At 33.8% G+C, this 19,257-nt stretch overlaps 1 protein-coding gene across 1 annotated transcript in view; it reads left to right on the top strand.

Annotated features, from left to right (window-relative positions):
• The window catches only part of SPRED1 (sprouty related EVH1 domain containing 1), a 110,761-nt gene that overhangs the window by 79,835 nt on the left and 11,669 nt on the right, over positions 1 to 19,257 (top strand). The window contains exons 3-4 of the mRNA XM_061157620.1: positions 294 to 462; positions 2,762 to 2,811. Of these exons, the coding sequence (XP_061013603.1) occupies positions 294 to 462; positions 2,762 to 2,811 (219 nt within the window). The remainder of the gene's footprint in view (positions 1 to 293; positions 463 to 2,761; positions 2,812 to 19,257) is intronic.

Below are 19,257 nucleotides of genomic sequence, written 5' to 3'. Positions count from 1 at the left end.
GTTCCAACATAGTTACATCCGATAGATATTGCCAGCTGGTTTTGTCTAGGTAGGGAGACAGATACCTGGGGCTTCTTAAGAATTCTGCCATCTTTCCACAGTCTTCTTTAATCCCGTATTAATTTCTGTATCAAGTGACTTTGTGAGTAGATTAAGTAACAAGACCTCACATTAATGGAGGGATGCTTTTATTAAAATATAACAGCCCTTTTCTCAGCTAACTTTGTATTTAAGAGCTATGTTAGATTCATTTGATATATGTATAGTAATTTTTGGCATTTAACTTTTGGCAGGTGGTTTTGGAATGTATGCTTAAAAAAGACCTTATTTACAATAAGGTCACTCCAACATTTCACCACTGGAAGATTGATGACAAGAAATTTGGCCTTACCTTTCAAAGTCCTGCTGATGCTAGGGCTTTTGATAGAGGCATTCGGAGAGCTATAGAGGATATTTCTCAAGGTAGGTTGTTTTGATTGTTTCCTTAATTTATTAGTTACTTATAGTAGAAGTGACTTCAAGCAAGTCAGCTTTTATGGTATGAGATCAGGTTTTAAAAGCTGATTGTAGGTGAAGATAAAATAATGGGCTCCTTAATCTGTTTTATATTTGTCATATCACAGTATATACATCAACAGCATACATCAGATAATTCTAAAGTTTTAAAATAAGGGCTCAAAAAGAGAGGAGCAGTCAAAACTTTCAAAATCCTGCATGTGTGTGTTACTCATATCCTTGTTTTGGTAATTATAAGCAGAAAATATATAATAATTAAATACATGTTGATTCTAGTTACTCTATGACAAAACCTTTCTTAAGTCTTCACCTGATTTCATTAATAAGGATTGGAGGAGACAGCAGTGTATCCCTTTGTGTATCTTACGAGTCTGTTAGATTATAAACTCTAAAGCTTGCAAGTTTAAAAGGGAGGAAGAATATTTACATGTAAGACTGGCTTTTGCTTAATTAAACAAAAGGAAATCACGTTAAAAATAATTTCTTTCCCCCAAAGAAGTCATAACTAAGATTTAATTTGTTTTTTTAATTAAGAAAGAAAATATCTGTTAGTAGAAATAACCTTCTTATACAAAGCAACTGAATGAAAATGTGTTGACAGCATTGTGACTTGTATATTTTGAAGATGGGACTTTAGTAAGAAAATTAGAAAACATGAACTAATTATGAGACAAGCCAGAAGCAAGAACATCAAAAAACTTAGCACAAATATGTGTTGTTAGTGAGTGAAGCTGTAGTTAAATAATATTTTAGCTACTTTAAAAGACTAGAATTTGGTAAACAATTTTTGATTTCTGATTCAGAAAAAAATTCCATGAAACGATGGCAGTCATCTTATCCTTAGTACCAAAACCCATAAATTCTCCCTTTATCAGTGTTCTTTTTGTTGACTGAACATGTGAATCAACCTGGAAGGCTTTTGAAAAATAGAATACCTGGTCCTCACTCAAGACCACTTGAATCAAACTACTTGGGGAATAGAGCTGGGGCATTCTTTTTTTCTTTAAAGTTTCTGTGCATTTCAAATGTTATGAGGAATTATCAAATTATATATCATGAATTTAGGCAGGAGGTGGGGGAGGTGAATATGAATCTTTAGATTCTCCTGTAGTGGTTATGGTTCTTAAACTATTGCAAGAAACTTAAAAAAATATATGATGCCAAATGCCTCATCCAGCAGAGATTCTGACATCATTCATTTGAGATTGTACCCTGGCATCAGTTTTTTTTTTTTTTAAGTTTCCCAGTTCTGATATTTAGCTAGTGTGGAAGAAGCAGTACTTTAAAAAGAAAATTGTTACCCATGGCTGCTGGAATTCTGTGTTTTGAATTAATTTTATCCCCACACTCATACTCCCATAAGAGCTTCCCTAGGGTTGGATAGAATGGTTTATCTTTTTAAAAAAGTAATTAATAAGGAGACGCTCATAAACACCTTGCCAAATAGAGTAGATTACAGCACTCAGCCTGTCTCATTGTTTTTGAACTTTTTAAAAAAATATACTTGGTAGCATTATTACCAGCCACTATTAACAGATTTTAAAAATCACACTAAATATTTCTTACTTAGCCTTTTATGATAGTAAGAATAAACTATGCAGCCCTTTCCATAGGTCAACTTTCTCTTCAAGGGTAGGATATAAACTCAGGATACTTTGCTAAAATAAATTCTTCTTATTAATTTGTTGAAACTAAAGGCACTCTTGAATGCCATGAAAAGTTTTATAACGTCATTGGTGCTCAAAAGTCAGTAACAACAAATGGCTATTGATTATTAATAGCAGATTCAGGCTCATTTGTTTTTGTTCTTACTAAAGCAGCTAAAATCCTAGTTTGAGGTACTGAATACTGTTTCATAGGTCAGGGTATTTAGAAAAATTGAGTAAATCATGTGGGTATCTCCTAAATAGCAGAGGAATGTGATGCATGTACTCTTCCTAGCAGTTTGATATTTCAGAGAAATCAAGGGGGGAGGGCTTAGTAGAGACAGTGCACTTTCACAGAACGCACCTCCTTAATAAGGAACTGGAGATTTACCTGTAGCCATGGAAAGCAGTTGCTTTATTCTCTGTTCTTCTAACAGAGGGGCAAGTATGAGTGGCCACCATCTGACTAGTTGCCGGGCAGTCCAGAATGATCTCTGATCAATCTTCTATAGTCTCTTAGTGATATTATCAATTAGTCAGCAACTCTAAAATCTAAGACAAAAATTCTATGCTTAATCAACTTTTACATGTTTTCTTAGGATGCCCATCATTTAAAAATGAAGCTGAAGGTACAGAAGACAATTTACAAGTAAGTAGTTTGACTTAAAAGGAATTTCAGAACCTGAAGGATATGGTGGAAATCACTAGCCTTAATAAATAAACAATTCATATAAATTCTTAAGAAATTTTTAGATGCCATATTTGTCAGGAAATTTGTGTGTGTGTGTGTATGTATATATATATACATTTTATATTTAGAGAGAGAGGTTGACTTTGTTCAGTTTTTTTATAATAGCATCAAAAAGTATAAAGATCCTAGCAATAAATCTAATAAAAGACGTGAAAGAAAAAACTTGTTAGGAAAGCCTAATTATAAAGACTGAAATTTTCACAATTAGAAGATTCAATTTTGTTTAAATTGCAGTTTCCCCCAAAATTGATTTGTATGCAAACCCATTCAAAATCACAAAAATTTTTGTATAGAAATTTATGATGTGATTCTAAAATTTTTTTCTTTTTTTTTTTTTTTTGTAAATTAATTTATTGATTTTAATTGGAGGCCAATTACTTCACAGTATTGTAGTGGTTGCCATACAATCACATGAATCAGCGATGGGTGTACATGTGTCCCCCATCTTGAACCCTGCTCCCACCTCCCTCCTCATCCCATCCCTCAGGGTTGTCCCAGTGCACTGGCCCTGAGCGCCCTGTCTTGTGCATCGACCTGGACTGGCGATCTGTTTCACATATGGTAATATACGTGTTTCAGTGCTATTCTCTCAAATCATCCCACCCTCACTTTCTCCCACAGAGTCCAAAAGTCTGTTCTTTACATCTGTGTCTCTTGCTGTGATTTTGTTCAGTTTTATAAGGAATTGGCTCATTGGATTGTGGGAGCTGGCAAGTCCAAAATCTACAGGGTAGGCAGGTAGGCAGATAGGCAGGCATCTTGGAAATTCTGGCAACAGTTGATGTTTTGATCTTGAGTCTGAAGACAGTCTCAAGGCAGATTTCCTTCCTCTTTGTGGAACCTCAGTCTACAAGTCTTTTCATAATAGGTCCCACCCACTTTTTGGAGTATAATCTCCTTTACTGAGTCTACTAGATTTAGATGTTTGTCACATATGAAAATTACCTTCACAATATTTAGGCTGATGTTTGCCCAAACCGCTTGACACCGTGGCTTAGTCAAGCTTACAAGTAACATTAGCCATCATAGATATCCCGTTCCATATGTAAGGTACTTGTATTAAAAATTCATAGAAAAATAAGTGTGAAATGTTGATAAACTTGGACACCCTTTATCTCAGTAGGCAGTATAAATTAACGTTCTTTAGTTACCAAATTATCAAAGATTTTAAAAGTTAATTTTACCCCTGACTGTGTCTTTCCATGAGGTTGACAGACTGACCCTCTGCTAGAGAAAATGTAGATTGGTAGATTGTTTTTAGAAAGCAGTTTGGTAATACATATTTAAAAGCCATAAAAATAGAAACATTCATGCCTATTGATCAGGTGAATGAATTTAAAGGGATAGAGATACACAGAAAAATTTTATAAACAGATTTTTGAGCGTGTGTGAAATATTGATAATAAAAAATTATCTATCTAAATAGAATGGAAATAGTTGAATTAATTAAGGTATCTGTCATAAAACCTGTAAAAAATTTTATTATTTGTAATTTACTTGCAATGTATTGAGTAGTAAAAAACATAATTATATGGTGTTGTGATCCATCATTACTCAACTAAAATGATAAATAATTTTGTTGGTTGCTTTTGGGATTCTGAGCTGTATGGTTTTCTTTTTAGTACTTTTAATATCCTAAAGTACTAGTACTTTTAGAATAATAGAGAAAAAAAATTTATATGTATACCTTATATAAATAATTTTTCATATAATTATAAAAATAGAAATCACCTAAAGATGTGACAGACTGTTTTATGTACATTTACTATCAGAAAATAAGAATGGTTTTCATTTTGAAAATGGGAGAAGTATAGCAAAGTTCAAAAAATAAAACATAAGTATGCTGCCATTCATGATAACCATCATACATATTTTTAAATATAGCCTTTGAGTGTTTTTCCATACAAGTCAATGGGTACACATGTGTTACTATATCATTGTACTATAGATTTTTTCCAAAACTTCACTTAAATAGAGAATATTTTTATATACCCTTAGTGTTTCAAGTTTACGATTTTCAATCTTTTTGTGTCTGTAATTTGCTTTCAGTGGATGTATCCTAACACATTATCTTTATTATACATTTAAGAGTTCTTATTTGTGTTTTAATATATGAATCTATTTATTTTATTGATAGCTAGTTATTTTTATAAACAGTGAATTTCAGTTAATTAGGTGTAAGTGAGTAATAAAATACAAAATAAATATATTTTTTAGTTAATTGTTTTCCAAAGTTCTGTTTTGTTCCGGTATCAACAAAAATAATGCTGGACTGGATGAAAGTTAGAACCAGACATGAAACAACAGACTGGTTCAAAATGGGGAAAGGAGTACATCATGCCAAATGCCAGGCTGGATGAATCACAACCTGGAATCTCAATTGCCAGTAGAAATATCTGCAGCCTCAGATATGCAGATGATACCAATTAATGGCAGAAAGGGAGAGGAACTTAAAGCGCCTCTTGATGGAGGTGAAAGAGGAGAATGTAAAAGCTGGCTTAAAACTCAGCATTCAAAAAACTAAGATCATGGCATCCAGTGCTCTCACTTCTTGGCAAATAGATGGGGAAAACGTGAAAAACAGTGTCGGATTTCATTTGCTTATGATCCAAAATCAATGTGGACAGTGACTGCAGCCATGAAATTAAAAGACAGTTGCTCCTTGGAAGAAAAGCTATGACCAACTTAGCATATTAAAAAGCAGAGACATCGCTTTGCTGACAAAGGTCTGTATAGTCAAAGCTGTGGTTTTTCCAGTAGTCATGTATGGATGTTGAACCATAAAGAAGGCTGGGTGCTTAAGAATTGATGCTTTCGAACTGTGGTGCTAGAGAAGATTCTTGAGAGTCCCTTGGACTGCACGGAGATCGATCAGTCAGTCTTGAAGGAAATCAGTCTGAATATTCATTGGAAGGACTGAAGCTGAAGCTCCAATACTTTGGCCACCTGCTGTGAAGAACTGACTCATTGAGAAGATCCTGATGCTGGGAAGAATTGAGGGCAAGAGGAGAAGGGGATGACAGAGGATGATGTGGTTGGATGGCATCACTGACTCAATGGACATGAGTTTACACAGACTTGGAGACAGTGATGGATAGAGAAGCCTGGTGTGCTGCAGTTCATGGGGTCACAAAGAATCGGACACAACTTAGCAACTGAACAACAGCCACAGCAATCAAAGAAAATATTGGGCTGGAAATGGGGAAGCATTTTCTGAATTGCTCCCTATGAAGAGAGTGAATTTAATTGAAATTCATCTATTAAAGGAGTTTTTTTTTTTTAACATTCTGCTTTGGTTATGCTTCATTTCTACATATGACATTGTATAGAGGAATAACTTCTGCAGGATTTGTTTGCAGACTTTGTACATATCACAGTCAATGGTTTTGTAAAAACCATTGTCTTATTTTCATAATCTTATTTCCTTCTAGTGCCACATATGTCAAGTTTTTGAATGGAGTAGTAAAATGGGCAAGATATGAATGAGGAATAATAAATTTATCACAGAGGCAAAAAAAAAAAAAATAGTGAAAATTTAGAAATAGAAAGGGATCCAGGGGATCTTCTCAACCCAGGGATGGAACTCAGGTCTCCTACATTGTAGATAGACACTTTACCCTCTGAGCCACCAGGGAAGCCCAGAAATAGAAAGGAGGAGCCTAGTGAAGAGAATTATGTATAACCAAAGCAAGAAGAGTAGTTATTCTGTTGCTGGCTTCTTGGAATCTCTGCTTCATAGTAAAGTCTCTCGATTGCCCCCAGTGCAGCAGGTTACACAGGCACCCCTGAAACAGTTATTTATATTTTATCTTCATTAGACCCTTAAGCACTTGCTTGGTTTTTATTTTCATAGTAAAGTAGAAAATGTGCATTGTCACTAGAGACTGTAAAATAGGCTTCCACTTAAATGTAATTTTACAGAGAGCAATTTTTATGTCAAATTTTAATTCTTGGTTTTTACTTACTTTGATGTTTTTAAAATAGATTCTTAAATTATATTCGTTTTGGTGGAATCTGATTCTTCTCCCTTTGAGAAGGCGCTGTACTTGGTGGGTTGTTACTTAACAAAAAGCATATGGTAGGAATGACAAGAGGATGACTTCCAGAGGCCATCGGAGATGTTGCAGCAGCTTTCTGGCTCTGTCGGTTCCATCCTGGAGGGTTCCATCCTGGAGGATGCCACCTGTCGTGTCTCTGGGGACACTCAAGCAGCTCTGGAGATGTTCTTGTGGTGAGGACCTGAAGCTTTGTGACAATAAACATGTTCATGAGCCATCTTGGATGCAGGTCATTCACCCCCAAATGAGACTTCAGATGACTGCAGTCATAGCCAATGTCTTAACCGTAACTTCTGTAGGGAATGAGAGTCAGAACACCTAGTTAAACTGTTCCTGAATTCATGACCTAGAGAAACTAAAATAATAAATGTCATTTTAAGACTTTAGGTTTTGGGATAATCTGTTCCTGATACAGATTTTGCTATCCGTAATGGGATGTTGCCATAACAAGCACTTTAAAATGTGGCATATAATTTGAACTTGGGGACAGTAGATAGAAGCTTAATGTTAAGCCTTTGAAGAAACTGCTGAGGAGGACTGAAGTGAAAATGAAGAAAACCATATTGGAAACTAAGAAAGGAAATCACTGTTATATAGTAGCAGAAAGTGGAGCAATACTGTCACCTATACCGATACGTGAAATAGAAAATGTTCTGCTTATTGATAAAAGAGAAGTTGGCAGAAACAGGCTTAGGAAGGACTCCTAAGCAAACAGTCAAAAAAAGAAGCAGGACTTGCTGGTTTTGAAAATTCTCATCCTCTCAATATGTTGAACTGTGCTAAAATTAAGACTTGGCTTCCAGGCAGAGATAAGTCTAGAGCACTCAGATAAGTTTGTCTAAAGATGAAGCCAGTGTTTTGACTATAAAATCCTTTGTTAACATCTTTTCTATATAATCAGAAAGATGTAGGGTGAGCCTCAGAGAACCTTTTAATCAAAGTAAGAGGGGTTACAGCAGATTAAGGGTGTTCTTAGCAGAAATTTGAAGTAGAGAAGAGTTTAAGTCAGATTTATGACTACGCTTTTTGTCTTAACAGAGTGAAGCTCGGTAAGATTAACAAGAGACCTATAATGTTTTCAAAAGAGTTAATTAGCAAAAATATCACCAAACTAAGAAGTGGCCCCTTAGATCCCCAAAATTCTACTGGCAGAAAGCAGGTTTAAAAATGTTGTACATGTAAAATTTGACTGCCTTTCATAAAATGGAAAGATAACTCAGACATAGAACCAAAATCTCAAAGGGCCGAGCCAAGGGCTTTGGAGAATTATTCCCATATTCAAGGAACTTCTAACATATTCCCAACTTGATTAGAGAATTACTTTGGATCAGTGACTCCATTTTCTCTTACTTTGAACCAGAAGGTTTTATAGCAGTTATCCTCTGCCTGTCCTACCATTGTATTTTAGTTGTGTGTGGGGCAGATAATTTCTCTCTTTAGTTCACAGGTCCTCAGAATGAGAGGAAATGTACTTATTCCTGTTAGTGAAAAGCTAAGTTGCTCCCAAATTTCTCACTTAAAGAAGCTATCAGACAGTAAATGTTCTTTGTGGTAATTTATTATGCAGTAAATGTTCTTTGTGGTAATTTATTATGCAGCCATAGCTAACCAACACATAAGCAGAAAAGGAAGATGATTAGAATGAAAGCTAACATTTATAGTCATGTTCATTTTATCTTACTCCCATACTTAACTTATTTAGGTATACATCTACCTTAGGCTAAATTCCATCTTTCAAAAGAAGATTGTATTACATCTTGGTTTGATAATGCCTTTATAACTAAAAGTATGTTCGGGTAGGAAAAACATCAGTTCGTATTAGTTTAAAAAAAATCTGAGCCTGATGATGTGTATGTGATATATTAACTTTAATTTATACCAAAAGGATTTGAAGGATACTGAGAGGCTAGCGAAATGTGAAATTTTTGAAAAGAATCAACTTCCGGAATTAAACTTACAAAAGTCTTAAGTTTACCATCATGCTAGTTTTCAAGTACCTCATTCTTATTTTTCAATGTATTGGAAGTTATAAAGTATTCTAATTAAGTTAGCCACCTTATTAGGAATAAAGCTTCATAATTCACCAATGGACTTGACATACATAAATATTTTGGATTTATTTTGAGTGCAGGTTAACTGTAGTTTGTGATAGTGGTTATGTTAGGTTTGCTTTATTAGTAATTATTTGCAAAGGTAACTAAAATGGCATTGAAAGAATAACCCACTATCTTTTTAACCCCAAGAAAATAACTGTTATAGTTACATCATAAATGTTGTTAAGACTTGAAATATCAGAGTGGGAATCCTCTCCATTTTGAATATTTATTAATTTGCTCTATAAAGAGTAGCTGTTTTGTTCTAATAACTACACTAAACATTTGATTATTTACAGTAGACAACTTTGAGCTTTCAGCAGTTATCTTCATCAGTATTGTAAATCACTACAAAGGTATTTACCTTTCTCTTTCATATATGTCTTTGAAGGGTGTCATAGCATCATTATTTGGATTTAAAATCATATCTTGCTCATCTTTTATCCCTAATGTTTAGTACAGTGTTGACCATATACATGCCTGGTACTTAGGAAAAGTTTATTGAGGAAAAATCTTCAAAGCTAAGGTGTTTTTAAAAAAACAAAAACCCCCAAGAAGTAGTAAGGTATGAGTGTTCTTTCTTTTCATTTGGTTTCTTTCACTATTTTAATAAGCCAGTTAAGGTGGGACTTTTTTTTGTTTTAATGCTAGCTTACATTTGCCTTAAGATTATTTTAAATTGTTTTTCCAACCAGAGTTATTAGTTGTAACAGCTCTTACTGTTCAGACATGCTAGGTTGGTAACAGCTCATAAAACTTGCCTCATTAAGGAGCATGTGAATTGTTCATGCATCCATTTTCAAAGGTGGTAGCACTTTAACATGGCTCTATATCTGAAAGTGTTAGTCGCTCAGTCATGCCCAACTCTTTGCGACCCCATGGACTGCAGCCCAGCAGGCTCCTCTTGTCCATGAGATTTTCTAGGCAAGGATACTGGAGTGGGTTGCGATTTCCTTCTCCAGAGGATCTTCCCAACCCAGGGATCGAACCCAGGTTTCCTGCACTGCAGGCAGATTCTTTACCAACTGAGCTACAAGGGAAGCCTCTTGTATATCTGAAAATTAAGTTAATTATTAGAACTAGCAAAATGGATTTTATATTACTGTGACCCCCTCACCATCTTACTTGAAGTACTATCTTACAGTTCAGTTCCTGTAACCTTTGTATATTTTAGACTGAGTTTTATTTAATTACTAACAAGGGAAAAAAACTGTATATAATCTTTTTGCATAATGTTTGTCATTGATTTTTTTTCTTGACTCTTAAACTTCATGTAGAATATTTGCATAGTTAGGAAACTATAAAGAAGAAGTCAGGAATCATTTATCCCTACCCCAGAGGTAATTGCTGTTTTAAAGATTTTGGGTAATTCTGCCTAAGTTTTTCTGTTGTATGCAAATACCAAGCAGGGAAAACCACTAGACCGTTTAGGTATGACATAAATCAAATCCATTACAGTTATACAGTGGAAGTGACAAATAGATTCAAGGGATTAGATCTGATAGAGTGCCTGAAGAACTACGGATGGAGGTTTGTGACCATCCCCAAGAAAACAAAATGCAAAAAAGGCAAAATAGTTGTCTGAGGAGGCCTTACAGATAGCTGAAAAAAGAAGAGAAGCTAAAGGCAAAGGAGAAAAGGAAAGATATACCTGTTTGAATGCAGAGTTCCAAAGAATAGCAAGGAGAGATAAGAAAGCCTTCCTTAGCGATCAGTGCAAGAAAATAGAGGAAAACAATAGAATGGGAAAGACTAGAGATCTCTTCAAGAAATTTAGAGAATCCAAGGGAACATTTCACGTAAAGGTGGGCACAATAAAGGACAGAAATGGTATGGACCTGACAGAAGCAGAAGATATTAAGAGATGGCAAGAATATACAGAAGAACTATACAAAAAAGATCTTCATGACCCAGATAACCACAATGGTGTGATCACTCACCTAGAGCCAGACATCCTGGAATGCGAAGTCAGGTGGGCCTTAGGAAACATCACTGTGAACAAAGCTAGTGGAGGTGATGGAATTCCAGTTGAGCTATTTCAAATCCTAAAAGATGATGCTGTGAACGTGCTGCACTCAATATGCCAGCAAGTTTTGAAAAGTCAGCAGTGACCACAGGCCTAGAAAAGGTCAGTTTTCATTCCAATCCCAAAGAAAGACAATGCCAAAGAATGTTCAAACTACTACTGTACAATTGCACTCATCTTAACACGCTTGCAAAGTGATGCTCAAAATTCTCCCAGCTAGGCTTCAACAGTATGTGAACCGTGAACTTCCAGATGTTCAAGCTGGATTTAGAAAAGGCAGAGGAACCAGAGATCAAAGTGCCAACATCCATTGGACCTAGAAAAAGCAAGAGAATTCTAGAAAAACATCTGCTTCATTGACTACACTAAAGCCTTTGACTGTGTGGACACCAAACTGTGGAAAAATTCTTAGAGATGGGAATACCAGACCACCTTACCTGCCCTCTGAGAAATCTGTATGCAGAATAAGAAGCAACAGTTAAAACTGGACATGAAACAACAGACTGGTTCCAAATTGGAAATGGAGTATGTCAAGGCTGTATATTGTCATCCTACTTATTTAACTTATATGCAGTTAAGTGAAGTGAAAGTCACTCAGTTGTGTCCGAATCTTTGCGGGCTTCCCAGGTGGCGCTAGTTGGCCAACTGCCAATGCAGGAGACATAAGAGACGAGGGTTTGATCATTGGATCCAGAAGATTACCTGGAGAAGGGCATGACAACCCATTCCAGTGTTCTTGACTGGTGAAATCTCATGCACAGAGAAGCCTGTCTGGTTATAGTCCTTGGGGTCACAAAGACTAGGACACAACTTAGCAATTGAGCACGGAGCACATGCAAACTTAGAAAGCAGAGAAAGGGGGAATAAATTACTAATAATTCTACAAGCCCAATAAAATTACTATTTATACTTTGATGTAGCACCCAGTAGCAATGCATTTTAGATTTGACCACAAATGTCTCCTGTTCCCTAGATTTCTTTTAATTATTTTTCATTAGTTTAAGGGATAAACTAACCTTGAATTTTTAATTTTACAAGCCTATGAGCTTTGTCTTAAAACATTAATAGCATATGTAGTATTTTATTTAGCCAATCTGAACACAGTTATCAGTGATGAAATAATATGGAAGGAATATGAGAAAAGTACAAAGATACAATGTCCAGCAAAAACAAGAAAAACTTCTCCAACCTAGATTAATCAACTGAAATACTAAACTGTCTTTTCTTTTAATTTTTTAAAAAATTTGTCTATTTTTTAATTGGAGGATAATTGCTTTATAGAACTTTGTTGTTTCTTGTCAAACATCAATATGAATCAGCCATAGGTTTGGCTTAAAAGTGGTATTAGGTGTTCAGGGATTGTTCATTGTCTGTAAATCTGTTTCTTAAGTTAATAGGCAGGCTGTAGTTGCATAGTTCCTACAAACTATAAAAATTTTTAGACAATCCTTTAATTGGTGAATATATTTCTAGGATTTTATCCTAAGGTCACAATCAGAAATACCAACTATACAGTCCATGGACTTCTCCAGGCCAGAATATTGGAGTGGGTAGCCTCCAGGTTATCTTCCCTACCCAGGGATTGAACCCAGGTCTCCTGCATTGCAGGCAGATTTTTTACCAGCTGAGCCACAGAGTACATCATGCGAAATGCCGGGCTGGATGAAGCACAAGCTGGAATCAATGTTGCTGGCAGAAATATCAATACCATTAGTTGTGCAGATGAGACCACCCTTATGGCAGAATGTGAAGAGGAACTAATGCCTTTATAACTAAAAGTTATGAAAGTGCAAGAGGAGAAGGATAATGCTGGCTTAAAACTCAACACTGAGAAAACTAAGATCGTGGCATCCGGTCCCATCACTGTCTGGCAAATAGATGGGGGAAAAATGGAAACAGTGACAGACTATTTTCTTGGCCTCCAAAATCACCCTGGATGGTGACTGCAGCCATGAAGTTAAAAGACGCTTGCTCCTCGGAAGAAAAGTTATAAGAAACCTAGACAGCATATTAAAAAGCAGAGACATTACATTACTGACAAAGGCCCGTCCTGTCAAAGCTATGTTTTTTCCCAGTTCAAGTATGGGTGTGAGAGTTGGACAATAAAGAAAACTGAGCACCAGAGAATTGATGCTTTTGAACTGTGGTGTTGTAAAAGACTTGAGAGTCCCTTGTACTGCAAGGAGATCAAACCAGTCAATCCTAAAGGAAATCAGTCCTGAATATTCATTGGAAGGACAGATGCTGAAGCTGAAGCCACCTGATGTGAAGAACTGACTCATTTTAAAAGATCCTGATGCTGGGGAAGTTTGAAGCCCAAAATAAAAGATTTCTTTATCAAAGAACATTTCTATTTTTTCCATCATGCTAAAATAGACTAGTAGTATAATTATTTAAAACTTCTCTTATTAGATATGACCCAGCCACACACTCAGACCTGTGATTTGTGATATATAATAATTAAAGTTTGGAACAGTTGATAGACTGTAATAATCATTTAACCACCTTTTTTTCCACACTAGATTATTTATTGGGAACAATACATTTTAAAAAGTTTGCAGAACAACGCTATTTTCTCTGCCTCAGAATTAATTTAGGGAGATGGGACAAAAGGAAGAAAAAAGCAAAATCTGCATTTATTTTCTCTACAACTGTCTTCTAGACTTATGTTCTAATTGAGAGCTACAGCTGAAATTATTAATTTATACTGCATCCTTTTGCCTCTGCACACAAAAATTGCTATATTAGTCTTAGAGAAAGAAAAAGCTAAATGATCTGTGAGCAACCATAGAGTAATTACTATACAAGCCTCTGAGAGTGAAGAGGTCTCCATTGTACATTAAATATTGGCATAGTTTACTTTTTAGATAATACAGAGGAGCCAATGTACTAAAAGCATTGGATGTATGTTACTGCTATAGACAACTTTTTAAAAGATGAAGATTGTGCAAATGTATGTACATTTTTTGTGGCTTTCATATATTAAATTTTCTGCTCTTGTGGAATATTTTCCACCACCTAACTTGAGGTTATATCCCTATTCCTGTAGTTAATTGCTACTTCTAAAGAGTTATAATCCAGTTAAAAAATTCAAAAGTTTGTTAGCCAGAATACTTTTTACCTTTTTACTCTTATCCAAATTTTAAAAAATATTTTGGCTTTTATTAATTTTAATAACAAATAGTACAAATCTTTTTATAAAATGACAATCTTTTTCTTATGAGTTTGGCAAAAAATTAAGTGTTTTATCTTAGGCAAGTTATGTAATCTCTTTAAGCCTTAGTTTCTTCTTGTGGAGTAGAGACAAAATAATGCCAAGTACCTTGAAGGATTGTTGAGAGGATTAAATGAATTAAATCATGGGTTAACAGACATATATCCATTCTTTTTTGGATTCATTTCCCATATAGGTGATTATAGAATATTGACTAGAGTTCCCTGTGCTATGTAGTACGTCCTTGTTGTTTATCTCTTTTATATATAGTAGTGTATATATGTTAATCCCAAACTCTGAAAAAGAATTTTTCTAGTAGAAAATAGAAGATAGTCTTTGTGGGCAGAGGAAATGACATGTACAAAGAATCAGAATTGTGAAATGTCAGATGGTCCTGGAGAGAAACAGGGTAGTAAGTAATCTTAAACAGAAAGTGATTATAAAACCATGGAGTAGGAACCATGGTAAAATGACAAATCTATACTTGCATTTGTTAGTGCTTTTGTTCATTCTCAAAATTTCTTGTTCATGTAAAGAAAACACTAAGTTTTAGTGAGGCCTAGTTCATTATTATAGAAATTAAATAGCATATCCATAAATAAGAAAGTTGTGATAATGCCTAGTCTTAGAATGTAGAACATTGTTTGTGGATATGTAAATTGTTAAAACCACCTTGGAAAATAATTTTTATTTTATAAATCAGAGCATACATGAGTCATAATTCTAGCATCTCTACCTGTGGTATAGGTACCAGAAAAATTCTTTTAAATGTGTATCATGAGGCCTGTAGAAGAATGTTCTTAGCACTGTTGTTTGAAATGGCAAAAAATTAAGTGTTTTATCTTAGGCAAGTTACATAATCTCTTTAAGCTTTAATTTCTTCTTGTGGAGTAGAGACAAAATAATGCCAACTACCTTGAAGGGTTGTTGTGAGGATTAAATGAATTAAATCATGTAAAGTACTTGGGACAATGTCTGATACATAGAAAATGCTTAATATATGTTAGCTGTCAACACTACAAGTGAAAATGAGTGAGCTATTGTTACATATGTCAACATGAATAAATTTCATGCAAAAAAGTTGAGCAAGAAAAGCAGGTTCCATAGTGTCCCAAGTAGCATGGTATCAGTCAAAATCCAGAAACATCTGTAACTAAATATTGTTTAGAAATAGTATTTGTGTGTTAAAACTGTACAGAAGCGTAAGAAATAGGACAATAAACAACTATTTCAAGATAATATTTTCCTATCCAAGTGGTATAGATAGGGGATGCTATTGTATTAATGTTTTTATGTTATTTTGTCTATATGTCTGTCTTTATGTTATTATGTGTGTAGCCCTTTATATAAAATATTTCCTAAAAGAAATGTCAGTGGTTTGGTGTATATCCTTCCTTATACTGATAAAATTTTAAAATATCTATTTATTCATCCTTTCAACTTGACAAATAGGATCATGTCATATTAACAATTGTATACCTAGCTTTTTTTCATTTCGCAATTCTTGTGAGTACTGCATACAGATCTTTTTAATGGCTTTTAGAATTTATCATATATAGATCATAAATTTTTAATTAGTCCCATGGTCATACAGCCATAGGATATTTTCTTTTTTCTTATCTTTTTTTGTTAAAAAAGAGTGCTAAGATGATTGTTTATGTATGTATCTGTATAAAAGTTTCTCAAAGAAGAATTGCACTCTCACCAACAGTACAAAATATTATTTCTCTATACCCTTCCCAGTATATCGAGTATTATTATGTATTTCCATCCTTTCTAGTCTGTATAAAAGATTGGCATCATAGTTTTAAATCTTTAATTGAAGTCCACCACCTTCTCATGTATTTATTATGTTTCTTTTTCCTATGAAATAAACTGAACTTTATCTTGTATCTCAGTGCTTCTAGGGTGAGAGAGTCCATTTCTATGGATTGCATAAATTGTTTATCTTATGAAAACATTCCTCAGACAGTAATGATTCCCTGCCCTCTATTTTCCAGTGTGTATAGGGCTCCCAAATAGAGCTTTGATAATTGGATACCTTATAAGGATTCTGAGTAGGAAAACCAACAAATTTGCATGCCTAAACTTTCACGACGCAATCATTTAGAAACCTGCTAAAATAAGAGAGGCAAAAAAGATAATGAGAGCTTACATTAAGAGAGTAGCTAAGTGGGTATGGAGAAGAGAAAATGGATTTGAAAAACAATCAGAATTTTAGCTCGTTTTTGAAGATTATTTATTTTATTGACCAAAAGAGATGTTCTGCCTGAATCCGAAGGGTGTGAAACAAGGCTTGAACAATGTCTCAGTTTATTATTTCAGATACAGAGTGGCAGGGGTGGAGGGGAAGGGATCTACTTAGACTGGTTCATTAGTTAATTGAATTACTTGAATATTTTGATAGAATAGAGTTGTGTTATATTTTAAAGTACTATGATTTTACATTAAAATAAAGGGAGAAGTATATACCTAGATTTTAAAAGAAACCCCCCTTATAAAAAGTGAACAGCTCTTGAAAGTTGGAAAAGCGTTCATAACCAATCTTTCGTATGGTTATGAACCATATCGTATGGTTATGATATATTCATTTTATATCCTTTAAATCTTTTATCTTTTCACACTTAAAATAGTGTAAATAAAATAGTTTATATACGGATTTTTTAGCATTAAGTAATTCTCCACAAAGTAGATACTATTCATAAGCCTGACTTCAAATGACCACTCGTTATGTTAAGTGGACATACCATAATTGACATAACCCATCCCCTAATTTGAGACATTAAAGTTGTTTCTTCATTTTTACTATTAAAAAATTGTCTGAGAAAAATGTTTTATGCCTAAAGCTCTTTCCATTTAATACATTTTTTTTCTTTACTAGATCGAGTAAATGGTCAAAATGTATACATGTTTTTAAAGCTTTTGATATATTTAATTAAAATTGCTATTCAGAAATGGTTGGCCCAGATTTTACTCCTGTGTATGGAATTAGCAGTGAATGAGAATGACCATTCTGCTATCACCACTTTTTTTTTTTTAACTTTGTCAGCTTAACATATATCTAAATTTAAACTTGCTGAAAGAGATACAGTTAAGTAATAGAAAAATGCCCTTTTCTGTTAAAGATTCTCTACAAATGTTAGTTTCTCACAATTCACAGATAGTATATCCCTTATTGTAGATTGTAGACTGTACATTTTCAAACAGTGACGGTTTATTTGTTTTATCAGACTCCTGAAAGATGTTTTAGTTATTTTATTAACTGAGACACATTGAGGTGTATAGCTGTAAATTTACTGTGTAGTATGAAATAATTCTAATAGGTTAATTACAGGTATTTTGGTAAGCATTTAATAGTTGAACTAAATCATTTATTACCCAACCATCACCCACATTTTTGTTTAATAATGAAATAATGCTTTTTATATTTCCCTTTAAAAATGTTTTTAACCAAAAAGAAATGTATTTACTGTTTAATGTACAGAATATAAGTATAATTAACCTAAGTCATACAGTAAAACACTGGGTCATGAAACCATTTTATATTTGTTCAGATACATATTTTTAAGTAAGTTTTAATTTACAGTTGTTAAATGACTTGTTCGATTAGAATGCAGTAAAGACGACCTGATCCAAATAGTTGTCACCATAAAAAGCGTAATTACTTTATGACCATTCCTGATCCTACGACTAACACCACAGTTTGTGATTATTTATAGTTTTTAGTCTCTTTGAGTATCTCAGCTGACCCTGAGATTTTTAATACAAATATTGTACCCAGTTTATAATAAAAAGGAATTGTGATTTAGAAAAGTCAGCTGCTTAGATTTTATACCCTAGGTGAAAAAGACAGGGTTTCAACCTAGGCCCTTTCTCTAAACCTGTTTGTTGTTCTTGTTGTTTTCTTCTATTCAAGTTGTTTATGATTTTTGACAGTTACTTGGGTCATTTATTTTGAAAACTCTATGGAACAAACACATTTCCTGAATTTTTTTTCATTCTTCTCAACTTTTATCATGCATTTTGAAAGAATGTTTGCTGGATACCGTTATCTAGCCAACTCCTTTGCAGTAACTGAGCATTGTCATAACAGGGGACAACTATTAGGAAAATTACATAAAAATAGCAATTAACTGGGTTTGACACAGTTTTCAGTAGACAGTAGATTCTCAGATACATTTTTAAAGTTTAATTGACTACTTCCTGATAAAATAGCAGCTTTTAGTTTTCAGAGCATTTTCATATATATTATCTCACTAAATACTTACAGTAGTCCCTGTAATAAAACTGTATAGGTATTATAATTATTTAATAATTGAAAAAACTGAGTTCCAGAGAAATAAAATGGCACAAAACTACTTTGTTTCAGAGCAGGGGCCATTATGTGCATTTATAAATTTATAATATCTTGCCATTTAATGAGTTTTATTGTTTAATTTTAAAATAAGCCAAATTTTAATGTTTTTTATTTTTATAAAATAGATTGTAAAGGTTTCTCCTTTTAAAAATATTAGCCCTGTTATGATTACTATAAATATTTTATGAGGCAGTAAAAGTATTACTGTCATTTTACTTGGTTGTCACTGTTTCTTCCCAGATAACTGTATACTAATGGGAAAAATAATGGCAAGTAGTTATCTCATTTCTTAAAAGAAAAGAAACAAAACCTTCTCAGGACTTTATGTTTTCTAATTTGTTAAGTTTCACTTATTCAGTATTTATTTCACAGAAATAGTTTATGAAATTTCAAAGCATTTCATTCGTGACTGTCATTGATTGACATATCTCCTTCCCTAAGTCTTGTATATGATTTTAATCCTTCTAAGTAATCCATAAATTCAGGCTAATTAATTCATTCCCTTATTGAAAAAGATCATAGACTACTGTCTTCCTTCTTTAATCCCTCGTATCATATAGTACAGTTCTTGGTACTGTGTAAAAAACAGTTTTTAC

Source organism: Dama dama, chromosome 12 (genome assembly GCF_033118175.1).
Source record: "Dama dama isolate Ldn47 chromosome 12, ASM3311817v1, whole genome shotgun sequence".
Taxonomy (NCBI): Eukaryota; Metazoa; Chordata; class Mammalia; order Artiodactyla; family Cervidae; genus Dama; species Dama dama.
This window is presented reverse-complemented; position numbering and strand designations above follow the sequence as displayed.